This window comes from Anticarsia gemmatalis, chromosome 17 (genome assembly GCF_050436995.1).
Source record: "Anticarsia gemmatalis isolate Benzon Research Colony breed Stoneville strain chromosome 17, ilAntGemm2 primary, whole genome shotgun sequence".
NCBI classification, from domain to species: Eukaryota; Metazoa; Arthropoda; class Insecta; order Lepidoptera; family Erebidae; genus Anticarsia; species Anticarsia gemmatalis.
The window spans coordinates 970185-990309 of NC_134761.1; the positions used below are offsets into that span (position 1 = coordinate 970185).

The 20125-nt window shown below is 35.6% G+C and overlaps 1 protein-coding gene across 7 annotated transcripts in view; it reads left to right on the forward strand.

The window, feature by feature from the left end:
- The window catches only part of RIC-3 (RIC3 acetylcholine receptor chaperone), a 46346-nt gene that overhangs the window by 11964 nt on the left and 14257 nt on the right, over positions 1–20125 (forward strand). For 3 of the 7 annotated variants that reach the window (XM_076124986.1, XM_076124979.1, XM_076124984.1), the window contains 5 exons: positions 664–839; positions 13090–13227; positions 13926–14031; positions 14693–14713; positions 15761–15852. In XM_076124986.1, coding sequence (XP_075981101.1) covers positions 664–839; positions 13090–13227; positions 13926–14031; positions 14693–14713; positions 15761–15852 — 533 coding nt within the window. Of the gene's footprint in view, positions 1–663; positions 840–13089; positions 13228–13925; positions 14032–14692; positions 14714–15760; positions 15853–18257; positions 18338–20125 lie in introns of all 7 variants that reach the window. The other 4 variants (XM_076124983.1, XM_076124980.1, XM_076124981.1 and 1 more) reach the window with 4 other exon arrangements.

The window sequence follows — 20125 nt, forward strand, 5'->3', positions numbered from 1 at the left end:
TATAATAACATAATGTGTTAATGAATCATATTTGTTTGAATGAATGGCATGCGTTTTTAATGCAAATTAACTGTTTATGAATTATTTATACATATTTCTTATGTGACTACCTCGACGATGTCTATGAAATATTATTTTTGCTACTGGTAGGTGTATACTGGCATTATCTGTGTTTAACTAATGTAGTAAATTATTTATTTTAACTTAATGTTTGTCTGAAGCATGGGCGTAGCTATGACCTCTATTAAAATGGGAATAATTACAAGAATTTTAAGAGTTCAGCTCATTTTTGTTTACGCCTGTGTTTCGGAAAAGTGCTGTTACCGAAAAGAGACTAACATCATGTTTCTGAAAGACTAGTCACCAAAAACCATAATGAGCTGATTTGACTCAAAACATAAGAAAGAGTTTTGATTATGTTCAGTGCCTTTCAGCAGCCAATTAGTCACTTTTCGAATGCATTTATACACTAATCCAATTAAAAGTTATTAAAACATAACCATAATTTAAATTTGTTAATATCTAGTTTTAAGTACCTAAAAAATAACGCTACTTTAGCTTAATTGTAACAAAATTTTGTGTGAATGTTATTAACTACTATGTTATTGACTAATTCACATCTAAAACTGAAGATCCAGAATCAATACATTTGTCTTTCCACAGCGATGAAACAGGAGCGTCCGATTCGCGGAGCAGGTCCTCACCCAGCCCTGAGGGAAAGAGGGCGCGCGATCCCTGCTGGAGCCCCCGCCCCTCCGACAAGAGGGCCAGTGCCGATGCCCCCCCACGCCAGGGTACGATCCTCCCCCCTATCGGTGTACTTTGAGCTGGATATCAAGGTCAGTTGACGAGGGAGTAAGGTGTGATGCTTGAGCTAAGGTAGGTCCGGTGTTCTTGGTGGTCCGATTTGGTCAAAGTTTGCTAAGCCAAAATAAAGTTACGTATGTGTTTTCTATTTATATTAAAAAATGTATGAAGATTTATAAAAAAAAAATAAATAGTTTTGGTGCTTTATTTGACAGTCCTCTTGGGGACCATATTTGTTTATCTGCTGGTAAAATTAAAAATGATTTTTTTTATTTGTTGTACATTATTTCCGTATTCAAAACTTTGGCCAAGTCCTTTCCAAACCACTAGGAATATCCGTAACACTAATATTTAGACTCAGCTTCGCCTATGGACAGCGTGACTTCTAATTTAAAGGTAAGTATTAGAATAGGCTGCTATAACAATATGTAAGCTTTGTAGCGCTTATTGTAGTATAATATAAGTAAAAGTAAAAGTGTATATTGAATCCGTAAATCAATAGAATATGGAGCAATTTTTTTTTTTGAGAAAAAAAATGAAGAGAAGTTCTTTCTTTAGGTTTTATGTCTATTTCAAGTCCCTATTACTTGTAAGGTTACATGAAGATGCATAACGCAAACACTGAATACTGAACAATATTATATGTGAAAATAAAATAAATATTGCCAAGAATGAAACGTCCTGTCACAATTAATTTCCTGAAACAGCCACTACTGAAAATGTTGCGCGCCTGTTGCTTGTTTAAATAGAATGCCAAATTAAAATGAAAATCGATTTGTGCCTCGTTATGACAGCGCATTGGCAAAGAAGTGGAAATTGTTATGGGGAAAACCTATTTCTTACTGTATACATTCTAATCACGCATATTCTGTCTATAGGATAGGCAGAGACCAAAGAATGCCACTGGCTAGGATCCTTACAAACTTCCCTTGTTTCCTATTCATATATCTTGTCATATTTCTTTTGCAACAAAATTATTCTATATTTCCATTAGCCAATATTACCTATCATACATACTTTAACTTCTTTAAAATTCCTTTTTCCGTAGGAGGAGGCAAAGAACGCCGCTTTAGGATCCTTACAAACTTCCCTTGTTTCATCCACATACATACATCTTGGCATATTTGTTTTTGCGTCAACTTTTATATATATTGATACATATATTAGCCTAGCCTTTTTTCCAAACTACATAATATATGTTGGAGTAGGTTTCCAGTCTCACCGGATGCAGCTGAATACCAGTGTTTTACATTACATTGATACATAAAATCACAAATCTTTCAACATCTCTTTCCCATATGGGTAGGCACTGTAGGCAGACTAAACGCCACTTGCCAATATTATCATGTGCCCAAGTCCAGCACTCGTCAGATTCAAGCCATGCAATACAAAGTACGATGGACGTACTTAACGTGTTGTGTTTGTGCGCAGGCGCGTGCAACTACACGCTTATGGAATAGCCGCGTTAGACCGTGACGTGGGCACTCACCACCTTTTAGTTCTGACGTAGGGAGAAACGTTCTGTAAAGGGTTAACATCGTAGGTTCTAGTAGTAACAGGACTACAAATAATATCGTTTTCAAACCACTATGAATTCATACATACATAAAATCACACCTTTTCTCCTTAAGAGACCAGAAAACGCCACTTGGTACGATCCTTACAAACTCCCTTTGCTTCATTGACATCTAAATATAATATCTTGTCATACAGGACCGACGGTTATGAGTACTACGCACCCGACTTTTTATGTGATCTATTGATTGCTATTTTGGATCTAATTGTTCCTTCTGTTATTAATATTATTCTGACATTGAATTCAGTAGTTGTAACGTAAAATTTAAATCTACTAGGCATCCTTACGATGAATTAGAGGAAAGAACACGTTAAATCTATCTACATGAATAAAGACGCAGGGTCGTAAATTTATTACGGAAATCAATCTATCATCATCGTTGAGATTATTCTCTGTTTTAAAGTAGGTAGCGTGTCTTATGATGTCATACTCATTATTTTCAGCATCTTTGGTTTATAGGTTACAGTGTTACAGCACATGTGCGCACATTCTTATTATTGATTTTAATGTCGCTTCTATGAATAATAGTTCAGTGGGAACCGTTACTGATCGTTAGATTTAAAAATAAATCGTTTTGTAGAGAAGCAGTGATACGTTGCAAAGAATAAATTAATTTGTTAAAATAGATTTGGATAAATGAAAGATTGACTGCAGACAGACACACTAGTATTTAAAATTCTCACGGTATTGTTTTTAGGAGGAGTAAAAGAATTATTTTATCAGAATTCCAAACTAGCTATCTATAGAAGAAGCAAAGGGAAAATATGAGGAAACAGTCCTTTACACCATTAAGGCCTCAAAAAGCCAGAAAGAGACACAAGAGATTTTGTAATCTTAAGTTTCCTAATATTTACTAAATCTCCTATATTTTTTGCTACACTACTCCTCCTCTTTCAAAACAGAACTGGCCTACAAAGCCCGTCAAGATCAGTACTATGTCACAATGATGTTCAAGTCTGACGGTCGTTGACTACCGGCCTTGACTGCCGCACATTCCGGAACACATAGCGCTCATGCTTGGCAACGTGGCGTCTGACACGACTGACACATTGTCACTCACTTCCGATGTTTATTGGAGACGAATCGGGATGACGATCTCGATACGAGGATGTTAAAAGTAAAATTATAACTGACAGTTCTCGTTTACATAAGGTCTCGGTTTCGATTACAATTAGAATATTTCTCAACAGTAGCCCGGAGTTTAGTATCGTTATAAGACAATAGGCTCGACCTCTGTTACATGGGGAGAACATTTTAAATGGCGTATACTATGTATTTCATTCAAGTGTGACTATACGTGATGTACAGATTTTTCCAATAAGAGCTACCACATTTTCTTGATGCATAAAAAATTGTTCTGGTGATTCAACCTAAAGATGTTGTTTGTATTGTTCTGTTGTAAATCTTTCTAGGCGTCAATATTTTATAAATACACCAACCAAAGTGTAACAAATTATCTTTTTTTTTCATGTCTTTAAATTTTCTGCCATTTCGTAGTACTTAACATTCACTGGCTAAAATCACGAAAACCCCCAAGTACTATAAATCTCCCATTACGTAGTGATTGTTACAACGAAAGAGTACGTTTGACGCTTTGCCAAGCACTTGCTGTATGATGTCATTGTTTCCTCTTTAAGATTCATTATCGATAGAGCACATTATCATAATAACGCCCTTCGCACTATGTATGTCCAATGGTTTATGATAAAGACGGTTTGGTTTTATTAATTAGGCTAGAGGCCGCCCGCGGCTTCGTCCGCGTGGAAACCCTTCCCGTGTAAAGCCCCGATCCCTCGGAAACTCCGGGATAAAAAGTAACCTATGTGTTATTCTGGGTCTTCAACTACTTATATACCAAATTTCATCGTAATCGGTTCAGTCGCATTTGCGTGAAAGAGTAACAAACATCCATACATACATGTATTCTCACAAACATTCGCATTTATAATTTTAGTAAGAAGTAGGATAGTAATTAAGAGTTTTGCAATGATTTAAAAAAATATAACTTAAATTGTCAAAAAGCTTATAGTCAAATCATCGTTAAACCTCTTTGTAGGTCAGTTTTATAATAGTCTGGTCCAATATTAGCCTACGCAACGTTTTATTCAAACAACTTGCGTTTAATCAGCAAATAATTACACAATTTTGGGCCTCCGGTCTCTAATTAAAATAGAGTTTAAGATTACCTTGATTACGCTCTATCTGAATCTTTTAATGAAGTATTTTTTGTCGTCAAAAGCAGTGTTTGGTTTCACAAGGAAAATAACTGAAAATTAGGTAACTATAAAAAAACCTACTTATTTCTTACAACTATAATAAAACTTTTAGATCTTTTTCTTCTAAAAACAAAACAAATAAATAATTGAACTTTAGTTAGACATTTTTAACCAACTTCAAAGAAGGAGGAGGTCTTCAATGTGGCACAATTTTTGATTAACACCACTCCATGACTGAAAACAGAAAATATTTCATGCAATGCAAATATTTCAAACTTGGCCATATTTTCAACACCGAACAAACTAAACAATTACGACTTACCCGCGAACACTAAAACTGGACTAGTTTGCTTATCTCTTAGCAACAACACGTGTAAAAGAGGCCAGCAATACAGTTATACGAAGAAACTATTGTGAACAACTGTTTTACATGACACTGGATACAAAATCTACAAATTTAAGCAGTCCAATACAATAACTTGTACAGTCAGCTCCATAAGTCGCTTTACACCTTCATATTTTTAAAACCTCTTTATTACCAAACGGCAAGTCCCCAACCCGCACTTGGGCAGCGTGGTGGACTCCTCCCCCTCGTTTGGGAGGAGACCCTTGCCCTCCAGTGGGACAGTAATGGGTTAAAAAAAATACCAAATAATAAAAAAAAATACATGAACACAATCGGGTAGAATTAATTGGAATTAATCATTTTAATCACCGTCAGATATTTTCTTGTTGGAATAATATGCAATACTACAAATATAGGGTTTCGGAAGATTGAATATGTTCAGCGTCTTTTGGAGCTAACTGTACAAGTATACGTGTGTTCTATGATGGGTATATTATGATAAACAATTTACGTCAATAACGAAACAAGAGGATGTCTATGAATTGGTTTTCGCGTGACTTTACTGTTTAAACGATAGATTTTTATGTTTTGTGGAGATTTATTAACTGCACGTTTGGCGCAGTGGTTTAAGCGGTCACCTCGCCGCAACAACCGTAGCGCCGCGTGTGGTGGGTTCGAATCCTACCCGGGACAAATCTTTGTGTGATGAGCACGAGCATTTGTTCTGAGCCTGGTTGTCAATTTATCTATATAAGTATGTATTTAGAAGTATATAAGTATGTTTATCAGTTATTTGGTTACCATAGTACAAGCTCTGCTTAGTTTGGAATCAAATAACCGTGTGTGAGTTGTCCAACAATATTTATTATTATTATATTATTATTTATTATTGGATATTTTCGGTGACGTACGTTTTTGAAGTCAATATTAAAAAAATTAGGTATCCAAAAATAAACAGTAGCGTCAAAATAGATTGTTCGAAAAAGTCTCTTTCAAAGTCGTGGCGAGTCTAAGCTTAACAACTGTTATCTTAGTAAACAACAGCCGGGACCAACTTTTTACTGGCCCTCCGAAGCACGGAGACGCCCAGTTAAAATACCACTATGCGGTCACCCATCTATGGAATGACCGCGCCAAGGGTTGCTTAACCCACAGATCGTTTACCTAAATATTACCTTGCAATTTCAGGATCCAAATGATAGACACCGTCATATAAGCATTATCTTAAATGCATTTTTAAAAGAGCATTGCATTTCGTGTCTTCGCTATTCCAGAATCCAGATGCTTTATTTTTAGCTGGTGTCTGGAATGGGAGTGATGTTCCGTTAATGACATGCCAGTAGTCTATTTTAGGGGTAATTAAAACGCCTATTTTTGTAAAAGCTTCGTGATTGGATAAAATTAATTGCAACGAATTTTATGGAACTGAAAACTTTACTGAAGCATTTCAATCGCATCCAATGTTTGTAGTCTTCGTAAATACCCTTCTTGTCTTCAGGTGGCTTTAGATTTTTGGATTGAGAGGTTCAAAGATTTTTGGGGGTTACCCAGAATCCCATACCTTCCATCTCACCAGATCCATCTAGCAACTACATAAGACCAGTTCAATCCCCAGATTTAGATCAGACATTTTTTCTGCCTGCTCATTATTAGCTCTGCTCTGGTAACCGGCGGTAATGGAAATAAAGCAAAGGGACATTTGTAGTTTTCGTAGCAAATAAAATTCTTTGGTTCCTGCCTACCTCTATAGTAAAAAGACGTTATTACACGCTAAGTGATTTAAAACGTACAAAATTATGCAACATCAACATTTTCCTCTAATACAAGTTTCGTAAAGTATAAAGCAAACATTCTATGTGTCGTACACAAACAAGTATTGGCATTGGTCGGCGGTGGCCTAGACACGGTGCAGAAATAGCTAGCAGTGACACTCGCGCGCACGGCGCATCGCACCGCGAGAACGATGTGATATATGGACTTTCGTTTTTTTTACGTTATGTAAAACGTTTGTGGGTTAAGGGCCTTTTTTGTATTGGAGTTTTTTCTTATCTTATCATTTCTATAATGTATTTTAGAAAGTATCTATGGGACTTTTGTTTTTTCGACGTATGTTCCACCGTCTGAAATCACTGAGAAATATTGAGGATAATATTTTAAATTATATTTCAATATCAAATTATAAGGTCAAATGCCGACATTTACACCTCAGACGACACTTCTGAATAAGTCTCGGTTAGCTTATCAGGTGAATAATTGACAGATTTTTTTCAAACATTTTCTGTCACTCCATCGGATACGTTACCCGACACTTATCCACAGCCTCCGGAACTACCCCTTATATTTTCTAAAGTAACAGTAAGTGCATTTATTGTCACTTTCAAACGAATACGTGCAACAAGTAGCTGTTACTAATCGTGAAACCCCAAAACGGACCAATTTTTCCCTCTTTCAGCAAAAAAAAAATACAAAAAAGAAAAATCTTCAACAGACGTATGATTAATGCTCTACAAGTTAGTATGACTAACGAGTGACGTGCCCATGTCAGGTAGCATACCTACTGGTTACCGTCTGTACCGTCAGTTACCAGTGTTACCACTACACAATTTGTCAATGCTTCACTCAACTTCACTCGCTAAGACAATGATCTCGTTGTTTAAGGTCGCCCACACTACACGTGTTTAATTTGGCCATAGATCATGTGTGTGCAGATGAGTAGGTCTAGTGTATTGTGCCTACTACTTTTAGCTAATAAATAAATAAATATTATTGGATCGACTCACACGGACATTTGATTCCAAACTAAGCAGAGTTTGTATCATGGCAACCAAATAATTGACAAACATACTTATATACTTCTAAATATATACTTAAATACATAAATTGACAACCAGGCTCAGAAAAAATACTTGTGCTCATCAGACAAAGATTTGTCCCGGGTAGGATTCGAACCCACCACACGTGGCGCTACGGTTGTTGCGGCGAGGAGACCGCTTAAACCACTGCGCCAGACGTGCAGTTAAACGAATAAAAATAGTGTGCTTAGATAGGACATACACAGATCATATCGGTAATGACTTTAAAAAAAGGATATGCCTAGTACACGTAACCGGAGTATGACAAGATGTATGGGTGTGAATTAAGTTTATAAGTACTTATTGTATGTTTTGTATTTTATGTAAGTGGCGTTAGTGACGAATGATATGATGATGATGATTTGAAATGATGAGAATATCTTAAAAATAAATCATCGGTCACCAGATCTTTATGTTTTTAAATCTACCCGACTATCTCTCTATCTCCATGCTAATGTCATAAAAATATCCCTACGAAACAGGCCGATAGGGAAAACCAAAACCAAACTTAAGTATCTTGGGCTATTTTTTCAATAATAATTTAACAATATTTCTACTTAGTGACTTTAAAACTTACTTTGTATATTGAGCTAAATGTTCGTCACGCAGTTACGACGTGCGTCTTAATCCCATATCAATCAAAACTTGAGAGTACTATTAAAATAATACGTTTATAGAGTGGGTGTATCATTTTTTAACCGTGATTATCTTGATGGCAATCTTTTTATGGGGAACAGCACCATAATACTGTATTGTATGTAATTATTTCTAGAAAATTCGACACCATAAGCACTTTATTTATTTTAAGAACGTTACATAGATTATTTATTGGTATGTTTATTAAATGGTTTACAATTAACACCTTAATTATATTTGAAATACATTCTTGAAATAAAATATCCGTCATAGATAGATAGAAATAGAGACTTTCCTCATAGCAGCTTTTAGAAAATGTTTGCTCTAAAACGTATAAAATCTATAAAATACGCTATATTTATCTAATTATTTGTATTTTCATCAGTATTCCAAATACCTAACTGCAAATCTTGTTACGAAATATCTAATATTTGCCAATTGTCTACTCTATGAACAATCATTAACTTAATTTTCATGAAGACACCAACACCGTGAACCTTTCACAACACTACCTCCTTAACCTGACTATTACGTAATCTAAATCTTTGGTCAACTCGGTAACTCTCGTTAATCCCCGGATCACAATCGTTACAAACTCCAGTAGCACTATCTTACTATAGTTATGTTATGTGCACGGAACAGCTGACGCCTGACGGGTCGGGCTCTGCAGGGTGTGACAAGCTCGAGGCCGCCTACTCGACTAGCTGGCGTTTGATCATAGATTATGTTAGCCAGATGTGGCAGAACTGTCGAAATAATGGTCTTGTAGTAATATGAATGAATAAAAAACTTGTATTATTTGTCACAAGGGCAGTTCTTGAGTCTCTGCCTATCCTTTTGGAAAGTGGCTCATATTGTGACGTAGATTATATTATAAAACCTGAGTCCCAACTATTACGTTTATAATTTTAGAATAGGTTAACATTTTTGAGATTTGATAGATAATAAATTCATTTAACCCACTAATTCAGTAAAGTTCCACTGTTGGGCGAGGTTCTCTTCCCGTAATGAGCAAGGGATAAGGCATTGAGTCCACCACGCTAGCCAACTGCGGGTTGGGGACTCTGCATACATTCAAGAATTGCCCTAAAGAACTCTCAGACATGCAAGGTTGCATCATGACGTTTTTCTTTACCGTTGGGACAAGTGATAATTATTATTTCTAATACACACAAAACAAGTCCATGTCCATCCTTTCCCACTTATCTGATGTTTTAAAATAAGATTCATTAGCTGATTACTATACCTATTAAAAAGAAAAATCGACCAGGATCACTTTAAAATACTTAAAAATATCTGAGAGACGTAACCCATCTGTAACATTAATCTTTGTTCCAAAAAAGATGTCATAGAGACTGCATGTAGGACGATTTCCCTTTCAAACTGCATACACATACATGTAGCTACATATATACATACATGATACAACCGAATAGCAATGACGAACACATACTTCACGGTTAGCTTCCGTTACTGGGCTTGGCAGAGTTCCGATGTAACCAGATGGCTTGAGTTTAGTTTGAAAAGTGCTGTTTTTGTATTCGAATGATGGTTAATATGGCATACTAAATAGTTTGAATCGATTGTTAGTGTTTTGTTAAAAGTTAATTGGTCTCGAAGTAAGTCGGGACCCGACCAGTAGCTCTATTCTCTATTACTATCGACTACCGACAACTTACTGTCATCGCGAAGTTTTGTATGAAAATCTGATCAGCGCCTCTGACGGACGTCGTAGAAACTTTTTTTGCAGTACATTCTAAATGTCAAAATTTCGATAGCTAGCCGGTTGTCGGTAGTCAATAGTGGCAGAGAATCGAGGTACAGGTTGTTGTCAGGTTAAGAATAGGCGTTCCGACGGGTAGAAATAATAACTCCTGTATTTAAGAGCGACTATACAAACATACAAATCAAGGTAAAAAAATACATCGTACTCTGAAACGACTGTCTGTATAACTTTGATATTTTTCCCGTATGACAATCGAACTTTTGCGTAGACAATAATAAGTTCTATTGCTTACATTAATCATTCAATAAATTTATTTGCAAAAAATCTATGATATCACACCTATTAACTCCCCTGACTTAATTATTGTCGTGATGATAATATGTTCTGTTTATGTTGTTGACGTAAATATGATATATTTACGATACCTCATTAATGGCCGGCGACATCGCATAATATACCCCGCGATATTTTATCACCGGAATTTAATCGTTAATCTAAAATTATACGAATTCCTTGCAAAAACATTGGATAAAGATGGTTTGGGTGCAGACTTGCGACAAAATAATCGCCAAATGAACAATTGACTACCAGTTTACGACCACAGCTAGTGTAACTTCCACTGAAACGTCAAGCTTTATTCAAATTCATGTTATGTTTATTCCTGTTCTCTACGTGTCTCTCATGGTAGTTGAGACCCTACTTGGTCCTGACATCTTCGTTCAAGTCAAAAGAGTTTAGCAAAGAGTATATTGAGATAACCTATGACTTAGATACGTTGTGATAGTGTCCTAAGAGCTGCACTTTCTTTGTTAGTAAAACGTTACGACACTTCCCTATATTTTCTGTGAAAGCCCATTTTTAGACCCCTCACCTGTGCCATATGTTGGAGTTTCCTTGTCTGCGTTTTGGACTTAAATCTATGTGATGCTCTTTGTTTTATTTTACGTATTTATAATGTTAGTGAAATCGCCATATTAGTTTTGTCGTCTAGGCTTATACTTCTATGTCTGACTTAAAATAATTTGTTATCAAACTCTAATTGTAACTTCTGCAAGAAACTTCAAAAAACGCAACTCCCATTAATTATAATCCAATAAATTTTCCACAGTATTAAAAGTCGCAGACGCAAGATATTTAGAATCGCGTAAATACAGGAAACCATTATGTTGGTTCGTAAACGAGAGCTGTGTAAGTCAGTACCGGCTGGGGAATCATACGCGCCTGTCATTTGCCATTGATGTGATCAAAACATTCGAAAGATTGGTGTTAAACAAAATTGTGCTTTTGGACGTGTTTGTGTGTTTGTTTCGGTGGAAATGGATAAAAATCTACAAGTAAAGGTAGTTGTAAACCTTATTTTGTTTTTGGTTTTGTATGGTAAGAATAGCTGGTGTTCCTCGAGAGTCTAGATATGAAGAGTTAAGAAGAGACTTTTTAACTCTTTGTACCTAACAAGAGCTAATTTGATAAAAAAGTAAAAGGTATGATTGATTTTCGCAATTAAAATCGAAGATATTGCGGCATTTTTAATATTTATAAACGGCTTGGTCCTATATGAAACTTTCCATAGTTTTTTGAAAAAATATCCTATATAAGTTTTGGTTATTTTTTGACATAGCGTGCGTTATATTATCCTGAGAAATGTAGAGGTAGATTTATCGTGTGGTTGCGATCCTCTATCCCAATACTGTGATAAATATTTCGAAGCGTGACTTGTTTACTTCAAAAGCCTCTCTGGGAACCAGAGGTCTTCTCCAATCATAACTTTTCATACAAAAAAACATGATTGAATATAATAATGATCTAATTTCTTCAAATTTCTTTTCTTGCTGCTATCACGTTATTTTTCTCGTACACTTTTTTCTTGATACATTATAAAGACAGTAATAGAACAAAACTGTGTCATATTTTAATAGAATCTATATCTGAATCAATGATATCACAAGTGACGGGAATATTTTCTGACGTCTGCATGAAAGTGAAAATTATCAATTAGAATTAATCGTTGCTGAGTACATTGATTGTTGGCGGCTGGTCAAGAATAACATGACGCTTGTCAATACTAACTGTACGCTTTGATTTCACTGACTACGAAATTTAGGATTCCGATTATTTTACCCCTTCCTCATTACGGGAGGAGACCCTTGCCCAGCAGTGGGACATTAACGGGTGAAATGTATTTATTTTTTATGATTTTATAACAGGAACTTAAATTTTTCTGATGATGACGACATTGGGTAGAAGAGTTGACGTACTTTTTTCTGGTACTTGCTTAGTGTTAAAATATCAATTTGATTGTTGTACACCATGACAAACAAACCTGGATACTAAACTAATCTAACAAACTAATTTGAAGCTAACAAATCTTTCAATAAATGCCTATTTGATACACTTTTTACTATTTTGTCAAACTTATTTAATTTTTCTCCATTGATCATAATTGAGTCAATGATCAAATACCTACATGATCATAGTTTGTCTTCTTTAATATTTTGCTGTTTGAACTTCCACACATAAAGGGCTAACAAAAAAAAAAAAAAAAACTTCCACTGAATGGAAAATACCCTTAACTTACCTTGAACTTGGAAATTGTACACTATACAGTATAAGTAAAGAATACAGTTACTTTTTATGATAGAAATCCTTCTATAAGTAGGAACTGCAGATTTTTTCAAAACCCATTACTGTCCCACTGCAGGGCAAAAGTCTCGTCCCAAACGAGGGGGAGGGGTTAGGCCTTGAGTCCACCACGCTGGCCAAGTGCGGGTAGACTTTTGCGTGCCATCAAAAAAATATTATACAAATGTTTAGGCATGTAAGGTGGGAGGCGTTCATTACGATGTTTTCCTTCACCGTTAGAGCAAGTGATAATTATTTCTAATAATGAACTGCGGATAGCAATTTTTTAACATGTTTTATTTTGATTGCAGCCACCACCGATCCCCGGCATGCGTCCCCCCCTGGGCTCCCCCGGCGGCCCCGTGCCGGCCCCCAAGTCTTCCATGGGCCTCGTCATGCCGCTCTACACTCTCTGCATCATCGTGTTCTTCGTCTATACTCTTAGCAGGGTAAATATACTTTTTAGAAAATACCCAAGATTTATATTGAAGTATTGTTGAATTGCCATGAGTGAAACGCTGTAGACATCTTCAGCCAGGAGTTGCACAAAAGAGTGACAGAAATTGACACAAACATGCAGAATTACACTGAAATGCATAATGCACTTGCAAGCTCAAAGGAAAACTTACGGATTCAATTTATGTGAACCGGAATCTGGTTTGTGCTAAAATGGATGACAGTAGAAGGCTACTGTCACTGTACTGTCCTATACTAATGAAGTAATTTTTAAATGGAGATCTACTTCAATTCTTATTATCTGTTACTTTTCGATGAATATATCATCAGAATATCAGTCAAAATTTTGAGGGAAGTAACGAGGGAGAATTAAACTACCATTTCGAAGAAATATTCTATCTATTTATGGGTAGTGGTCAACCTAGTGTCAAAGTTGTTTAAGCCGCCCAAGAGGCCTTTGGCATGGCTTAACAACTGTTATCTTAATTGAGAACAACCGGGACCGACCTTTTACGTGCCCTCCGAAGCACGATGACGCTCAGTTCAAATACCACCATGCGGTCACCCATCTACAGAATGACCGCGCCAACGGTTGCTTAACCCACAGATCGTCTACCGACCGGTGAGCACAACTGGCTATGAGCGCCTCAAGAAGAATGATTGATGTGATGTCATGGGTGTACTTCCACAGATCCTGTTCAAACGCACCGGCGCGCCTTACGAACCCATCACCCCAGACCCTCAGTTCAGGAGACGAGTGTTCAGAGATGACTCCAGGACCTCCCCGGATAAACTGGGTGAGTACACACAGGTTTCATTTAAACTTAATTTAATTAAGCAAGCAATTAATGGTATATTCCCAGTTGTACCCTCTCTGCTGTCAGTTGTCATACACATGTCTCTGCTGTAACACTGTCTCCTAGGGTGACAACTGGGAATAAAAATAGGAAGAAAATTCCCAGCTGTCACCCTAGGGGACAGTGTTAGAAAGGACAACTGAGAATATACCCATTTAATGACCAAATGCAGAAATATTATTGAAATTTTAAGTAATACCCAAAAGTATTTTTGTTGCTTATTGCTGTTTCTGCGTTTGGACGTACATATATTTTTTATAACTGATCTCATTTATTTAGGCAAGCTAAAATGTTTGATGCTCCGCGTATTCCGTTCACATTTTTTAAAGTTTACGATGCTTCTTCTAATTAATTAGGAACAAAGATATTCGTTATTTTACCTTCATGATTTACTGCTAGATGTGTTCATTGATTCGTCATCGAAAATATGTCTATAAAATAATTATATTTTTATGGGCCTCTTTGATTCAGGGAGGAGTGGTTTAGAAGTACATATACATTTTAATACAGTATTTTCTATACTCACACATTTATTTAATAATAGTAGTTTTTTAGTAAAATTCGTACCAATAATCTAATAAGTACACTCTTACGCATGCAGGACCAAAAGAACGGGATACAAGTAAGTAATGTTATATTACATACACACATCACAAAACAGGAAAATATACCAATACTAATTAAAATGAAATAGTACTGATAATGTTCGATTATAAAGATCGACAACTATTTACGAAGAGATGATTTAATTGTACACCAAAAATAATTGCATCTCTTTTCTTCAATGAATGTTAGAAAAGGATAGATATTAGAACTGTGAATTTTGGTGATTTTTGGTTGGCGGGATTAACGTCCAATCAATTAGAACTAAATAGTCAGTTGTGTAACTTTTTATTCCTTTTCTAATATTCTTTGTTAGAAAGAGATGGGTGTACAGGAGTTAAATAATATTATTATCAGTTTTATCAAAGAATTGGCTTCAACTGTATAAAATTGGTAGTGAAAATAGCATAGTATCAGTCACAACACAAGCAAATTGTTATGAATTAGATGCAAGGGATTGGCACTTAAGCACTATAGCAGCAAAATTCACTGAAACCATTGCAGAATATCACTTCAAATAAAGAGAAAAAGATCATGAATCATTTTCTTGATTCTAACTTGTGTCCATGCATACAAAATTTACGTTTTTAACCTATATTATTTTGGGAAATTCGGTTTATGGTGTTCGGTTATAAACATTTAATGGTAAAGATGGACTGTAGTGTGAAAGCAGTATAGTTATATTTTAGCAATTTTGAGAACGTCACTTAAGTAAGAAGAAGACTGTTAAACACTACAGCCAGTGTTAATGTCTTGGGCCCTTCCAAGATTGTCATTTTCAATCTCTTTAACCCTTTAATGGAGCCTTGATGGCAAGGCAAGCAGTGCAAAGGATCACTGCCAATATAAATTGTTTTCACAGCTGTTCAGGAGTCCCTACGTATATCCTGGACAGCCAAACTGTCTGCTGCTATTTTCTTGGTGTCTCAAGGCAAAAAAAAAATTACTTTAAAGAAAGTTTCACCATTTCAACTAAATGTTTGACACTGTGTTTCGTGAAGTACTTTGGTGATGGTAGTCTACCAGTATATGTAATACATATAGTACAGTATATAACGATGCTCAGGAGACGTGGAGCTGGAGGCCCTGAGGGCGAGGCTGGCGGAAACCGAGCGCGCCATGCAAAGGATCGTGAGCCAACTGGCGCAGCGCGACGGGGTATATGGTCTATGATGTACTGGCTTCAGGGTTATGTGGTGCTGTTGAGGGAACCTTTCGGAGGGAATTGATTGGGAAACTTAGAAGCTGTTTTTACTTTTAGTTTGTCTTTGAAAATATAATTGGTACTCATAAGTCCAAAAATTAGGTAACCAGTTACTGCATGGAAACCTTTTTCTCCAAAGCAAACTATCCTAGAGTATTAGAATACTCATAAAAATATTATTATGGGCGAATTTTCATAATGATCTTATAAGAATACTTAAAAAATCTAATTATAACCGATTTTTGATAACGATGTGCAAAGCATTGCACGTGGCTGCAACACGTTGGGCGCCATAATTCTTAAGATAATTAATTAGATCAGAAAAGCAACTACTATATCAGAACTAGGGCGACTTTTTATTGCGATTTCAGCACCGAAAGCAAAATGCATACAATTTCAGGAAATTTCAATAAGTTCTCAAATATTCGAAAGACCTCAATCCCACCACACCCTCGGCCAGTCCATCATACCAGCATCTATAAAACCCGTATTATTTAGAATGTATCTAGCGGCTTGAGGCATGGTGAAGGTTGTGCCCTTTTTATTTACCCGGGTTGTATTCTAACAACGCGATGCATCCAAACGATTGTGGACTTTATTACTATAGACATATAGTTTATAAACTATTGTGTTTTGTACTTGGTACTAAATTGCTAAACGGGTCTTGATGACGATGAGAATGTTTAAGGTTACGATATCTTATTTGTTGCCCGTCGTTGAGTTACACTGATCGTGGTTAAGGGCTGACTGTCAGCCAATGAATCAGCTTAGCCTTTCTTCCAACTATGTTGGAGTCGGCTTCCAGTCTCACCGGATGCAGCTGAATACCAGTATTTGACATTGAGCGACTGCCTATCGTTTATAACACGATACCCATCGTTAAGGCTGGTTGTCAGACTTTCAAGTTTCGGACTGCTGGTAACAACTGTCAAAAATCACTTTTTTTTCCTTCTGACACACGGGGACTCGGTATGAATATTATGGTCACCCATCCAAAAAACAACCTCGGCAAGCGTAGCTTTTCACCTCAAAGTACGATCGAGGCGGCTTGTTTTGACTTAGACACGAGCTTCTATATGGTTCCATATTTCAACAAATAAGGCGTCATAACCTTTTAATTTTCATCGTATTTAAGACCCGTTTAATAATTTAGTATTTTGTTTAGAAATGTCGTTGGGATTTTTCATGTTTTAGTTTATAGAGTGAATTTGAAGTTTAGTGGCCGTTTCCCTTGTTTAACATCGGTCATCCATTCCCGTAATAATTAATGTTATTTAATTCTATGTTAAATGTTTTAGTATAGGTATTTATTTATGTGTTTTTGTGACCCATTAATTGTTTTTTTTTTAATATAAGAATATTATTAGTTGAATTTTTTGGCTGTCTCACTAAATACTTATATGCTTTTTATTCTAAATTTTTTTAAATTAAGATATTTGGTTAAGGTTAAATACCTTCGATTTGTATGTTTAAAAATACGTATTTATTATTTCCTTTGTTCTTTTTAAATATCCTGAAAATTATGTTCATTTAGTTATTTTACTTCGACAAAAAAATCTATTCAAATTTACGTATAGTTATTTTCTTTTATCTCAAAATATAATACTAAATATTATTTAAAAAATATGCAAACAGCCTCAAATTTAAAATGGATAAATGGACTCAAATTTTCAATAAGTATCAAACTCAGCACAAAATGTCAAAATTTTACCGTGTCATCAAAAATTCACTTTATAATAAGAGCCAAGTTCTCTCGTTGAAACATTAAGTTTGACTTGGCTCATTGCCAACCAAACATGCCCAATCGTCCGATGCATCTCGTCTATTTGCGTCTGCGTCCTTCTATGTTTGTCTTATATGTCTATTTTTATATGTTTTCTTTATTTCATTTGGTTTTGTTGATGTTCATTCATGATTTGGCGGCATACTGTTATTAGATTTCGAAGATATTGAATACAAATCACGTACTTAGGTTTTTTTACGGCGGTTACAGATACCTAGTTCAGTTTTTTTAAATATTTTAGACGTTTATAAAATACGTGTCTGAAAAATAATTGAACTAAGTACTACTCTTTAAATAATGTAGATTCTCAAACAAAATACGTAAACGTAATTCGACATTGAATGTTCAAAATTACGAAAAACGTTTTGGCAATCTTACACTTAGTAAACATTGTGTACAGTCAACTGTACAGTTTAATATTATTCTATTATTCTATATAGATAATTAACAGGGCATAAAAACCATTAAAAAACAATGCCTCATATAAAAATCTCCGGGCGCACGGTGGTGCACCGCGCCAAGTTACCGATACTTGTTCAAATTCTCTTGACTAATGTTTGACATTATCGGGCACAGTTGTTACCGCCATATCAGGGCTGGTAGCTGAGGTGCAGCAGCAGATGGAGGCGAGCTACGCGCAGAATCAGCAACGACAGGTCAATGCATGTAGCAACCCTACCTCCTCCTGTTATCCTGTGAAACTTGGCCTTGATATTCATTATTTTATTACATTATAAGTAAATTGTAAGTAAGTGTACTAATCTATACTTATAATATTATAAAGCTGAAGAGTTTGTTTGTTTGTTTGTTTGTTTGTTTGTTTGTTTGAACGCGCTAATCTCGGGAACTACTGGTCCGATTTGAAAAATTTTTTCAGTGTTAGATAGCCCATTTATCGAGGAAGGCTATAGGCTATATATTATCACGCTACGACCAATAGGAGCAGAGTACCAGTGAAAAATGTTACAAAAACGGGGAAAATTATGATTCTCTTATGTGACGCAAGCGAAGTTGCGCGGGTCAGCTAGTTGCTACATATGTATTTAGAGGTACAATTTTAATTATAAACATCTCTTTTTAGATTGTTTAATGAATCATTTTAATAATTCTTAGATTATCTTAAAACACCTCTTTACAGTAGTTAATAAACTCTTCTTATTATCTAAGTTATTGCTTACAATTTACTTGTAATTGGATGAAATAGAGAATAAATTCCTGAGAATTCTAAGGCAAGAAGTCTTTAGTTCTTAGGTACAAGGGCCAAAACTTCACTATTATATTTTATTTTCCTCGACTAGTACCTTTTTACAGCTAATATTATTTTTATCCTATCCTTCAATCCAGTCTTGCTATATTATATTTATGTCGTTTTTGGTTTTTATATGTTGTAATTATTTTGAGAATATTGTTTTAACATCGTTCCTTCAACGATCATTTATAAAAAACAACTAAAAATTATTAACTTGGCGATATTTTCACATATTTGGTTCATTTTTAATATTATTTTCACTTGGTACTCATAAACTTGTGCAGGGGCCGAAACAGGTCAGTAAAGTCAGTAAAAGTCAGTTTTTTTGGACCTGGTCAGTAAAAGTCAGTATTTTCAAAAATCGGTCAGTATTGTCAGTATTTTTCCAAATTGAATATTTATTTTTGATTTTCGTTTGCTGTTGGCCAATCTTACATTCTCGATTTGCTCAGTGATGATATCAGAGGGCTGCTGTGTATATGTATGTATATATATATTGAAGCATCACATGACTTATATGGAATATGCAATTTTTTTGAAATCAGTATTTATGAAGTGAAAATTCTTTTTCTTTCTTCTTCACTTTTTTTGGAATGTGTAAAAACTTCTAAACTCACGTCAGGGCACGTGACCTGATCAAAAATTCGTAACACCTGGTTGAAAATTCGTAAGAAAGGAATTTTATTAGAGTTTTTGGTGATCATTGGAGTTTATTGAAGTTTAGTGGAGTTCATTAGCGTTTCTGGAGGTTATTGGAGTATGTCAATTTTGCATGAATGCGCATGACTCACTTGTAATACAGTCTATCGTATGGTTATAGTTATCAATCTAGTGTCAAAGTTGTTCAAGCCAACTGAAAGGCCTTTGATATGGCTTAACGACTGTTATCTTAATCGACAACATCCGGGACAGACTTTATACGTGCCATCCGAAGCACGGAGACACTCAGTTCAAATACCACTATGCGGTCATCCATCTATAGAATGGCTGCGCCAACGGTTGCTTAACCCAGATATCGTTTACTGACCGGTGAGCACAATTGGCTATGAGCGAATCGTAACACAATAACAATTACCAACAATAGAAAAAGCTTTTTATCACAATAAAAAGAGACGGTGCTGGTTGACTATGGGGATTGTAGAGACCAATAACCGAAAATTCAACCGACTTCAAAAAAGGATTTTCGCTTCTCAAT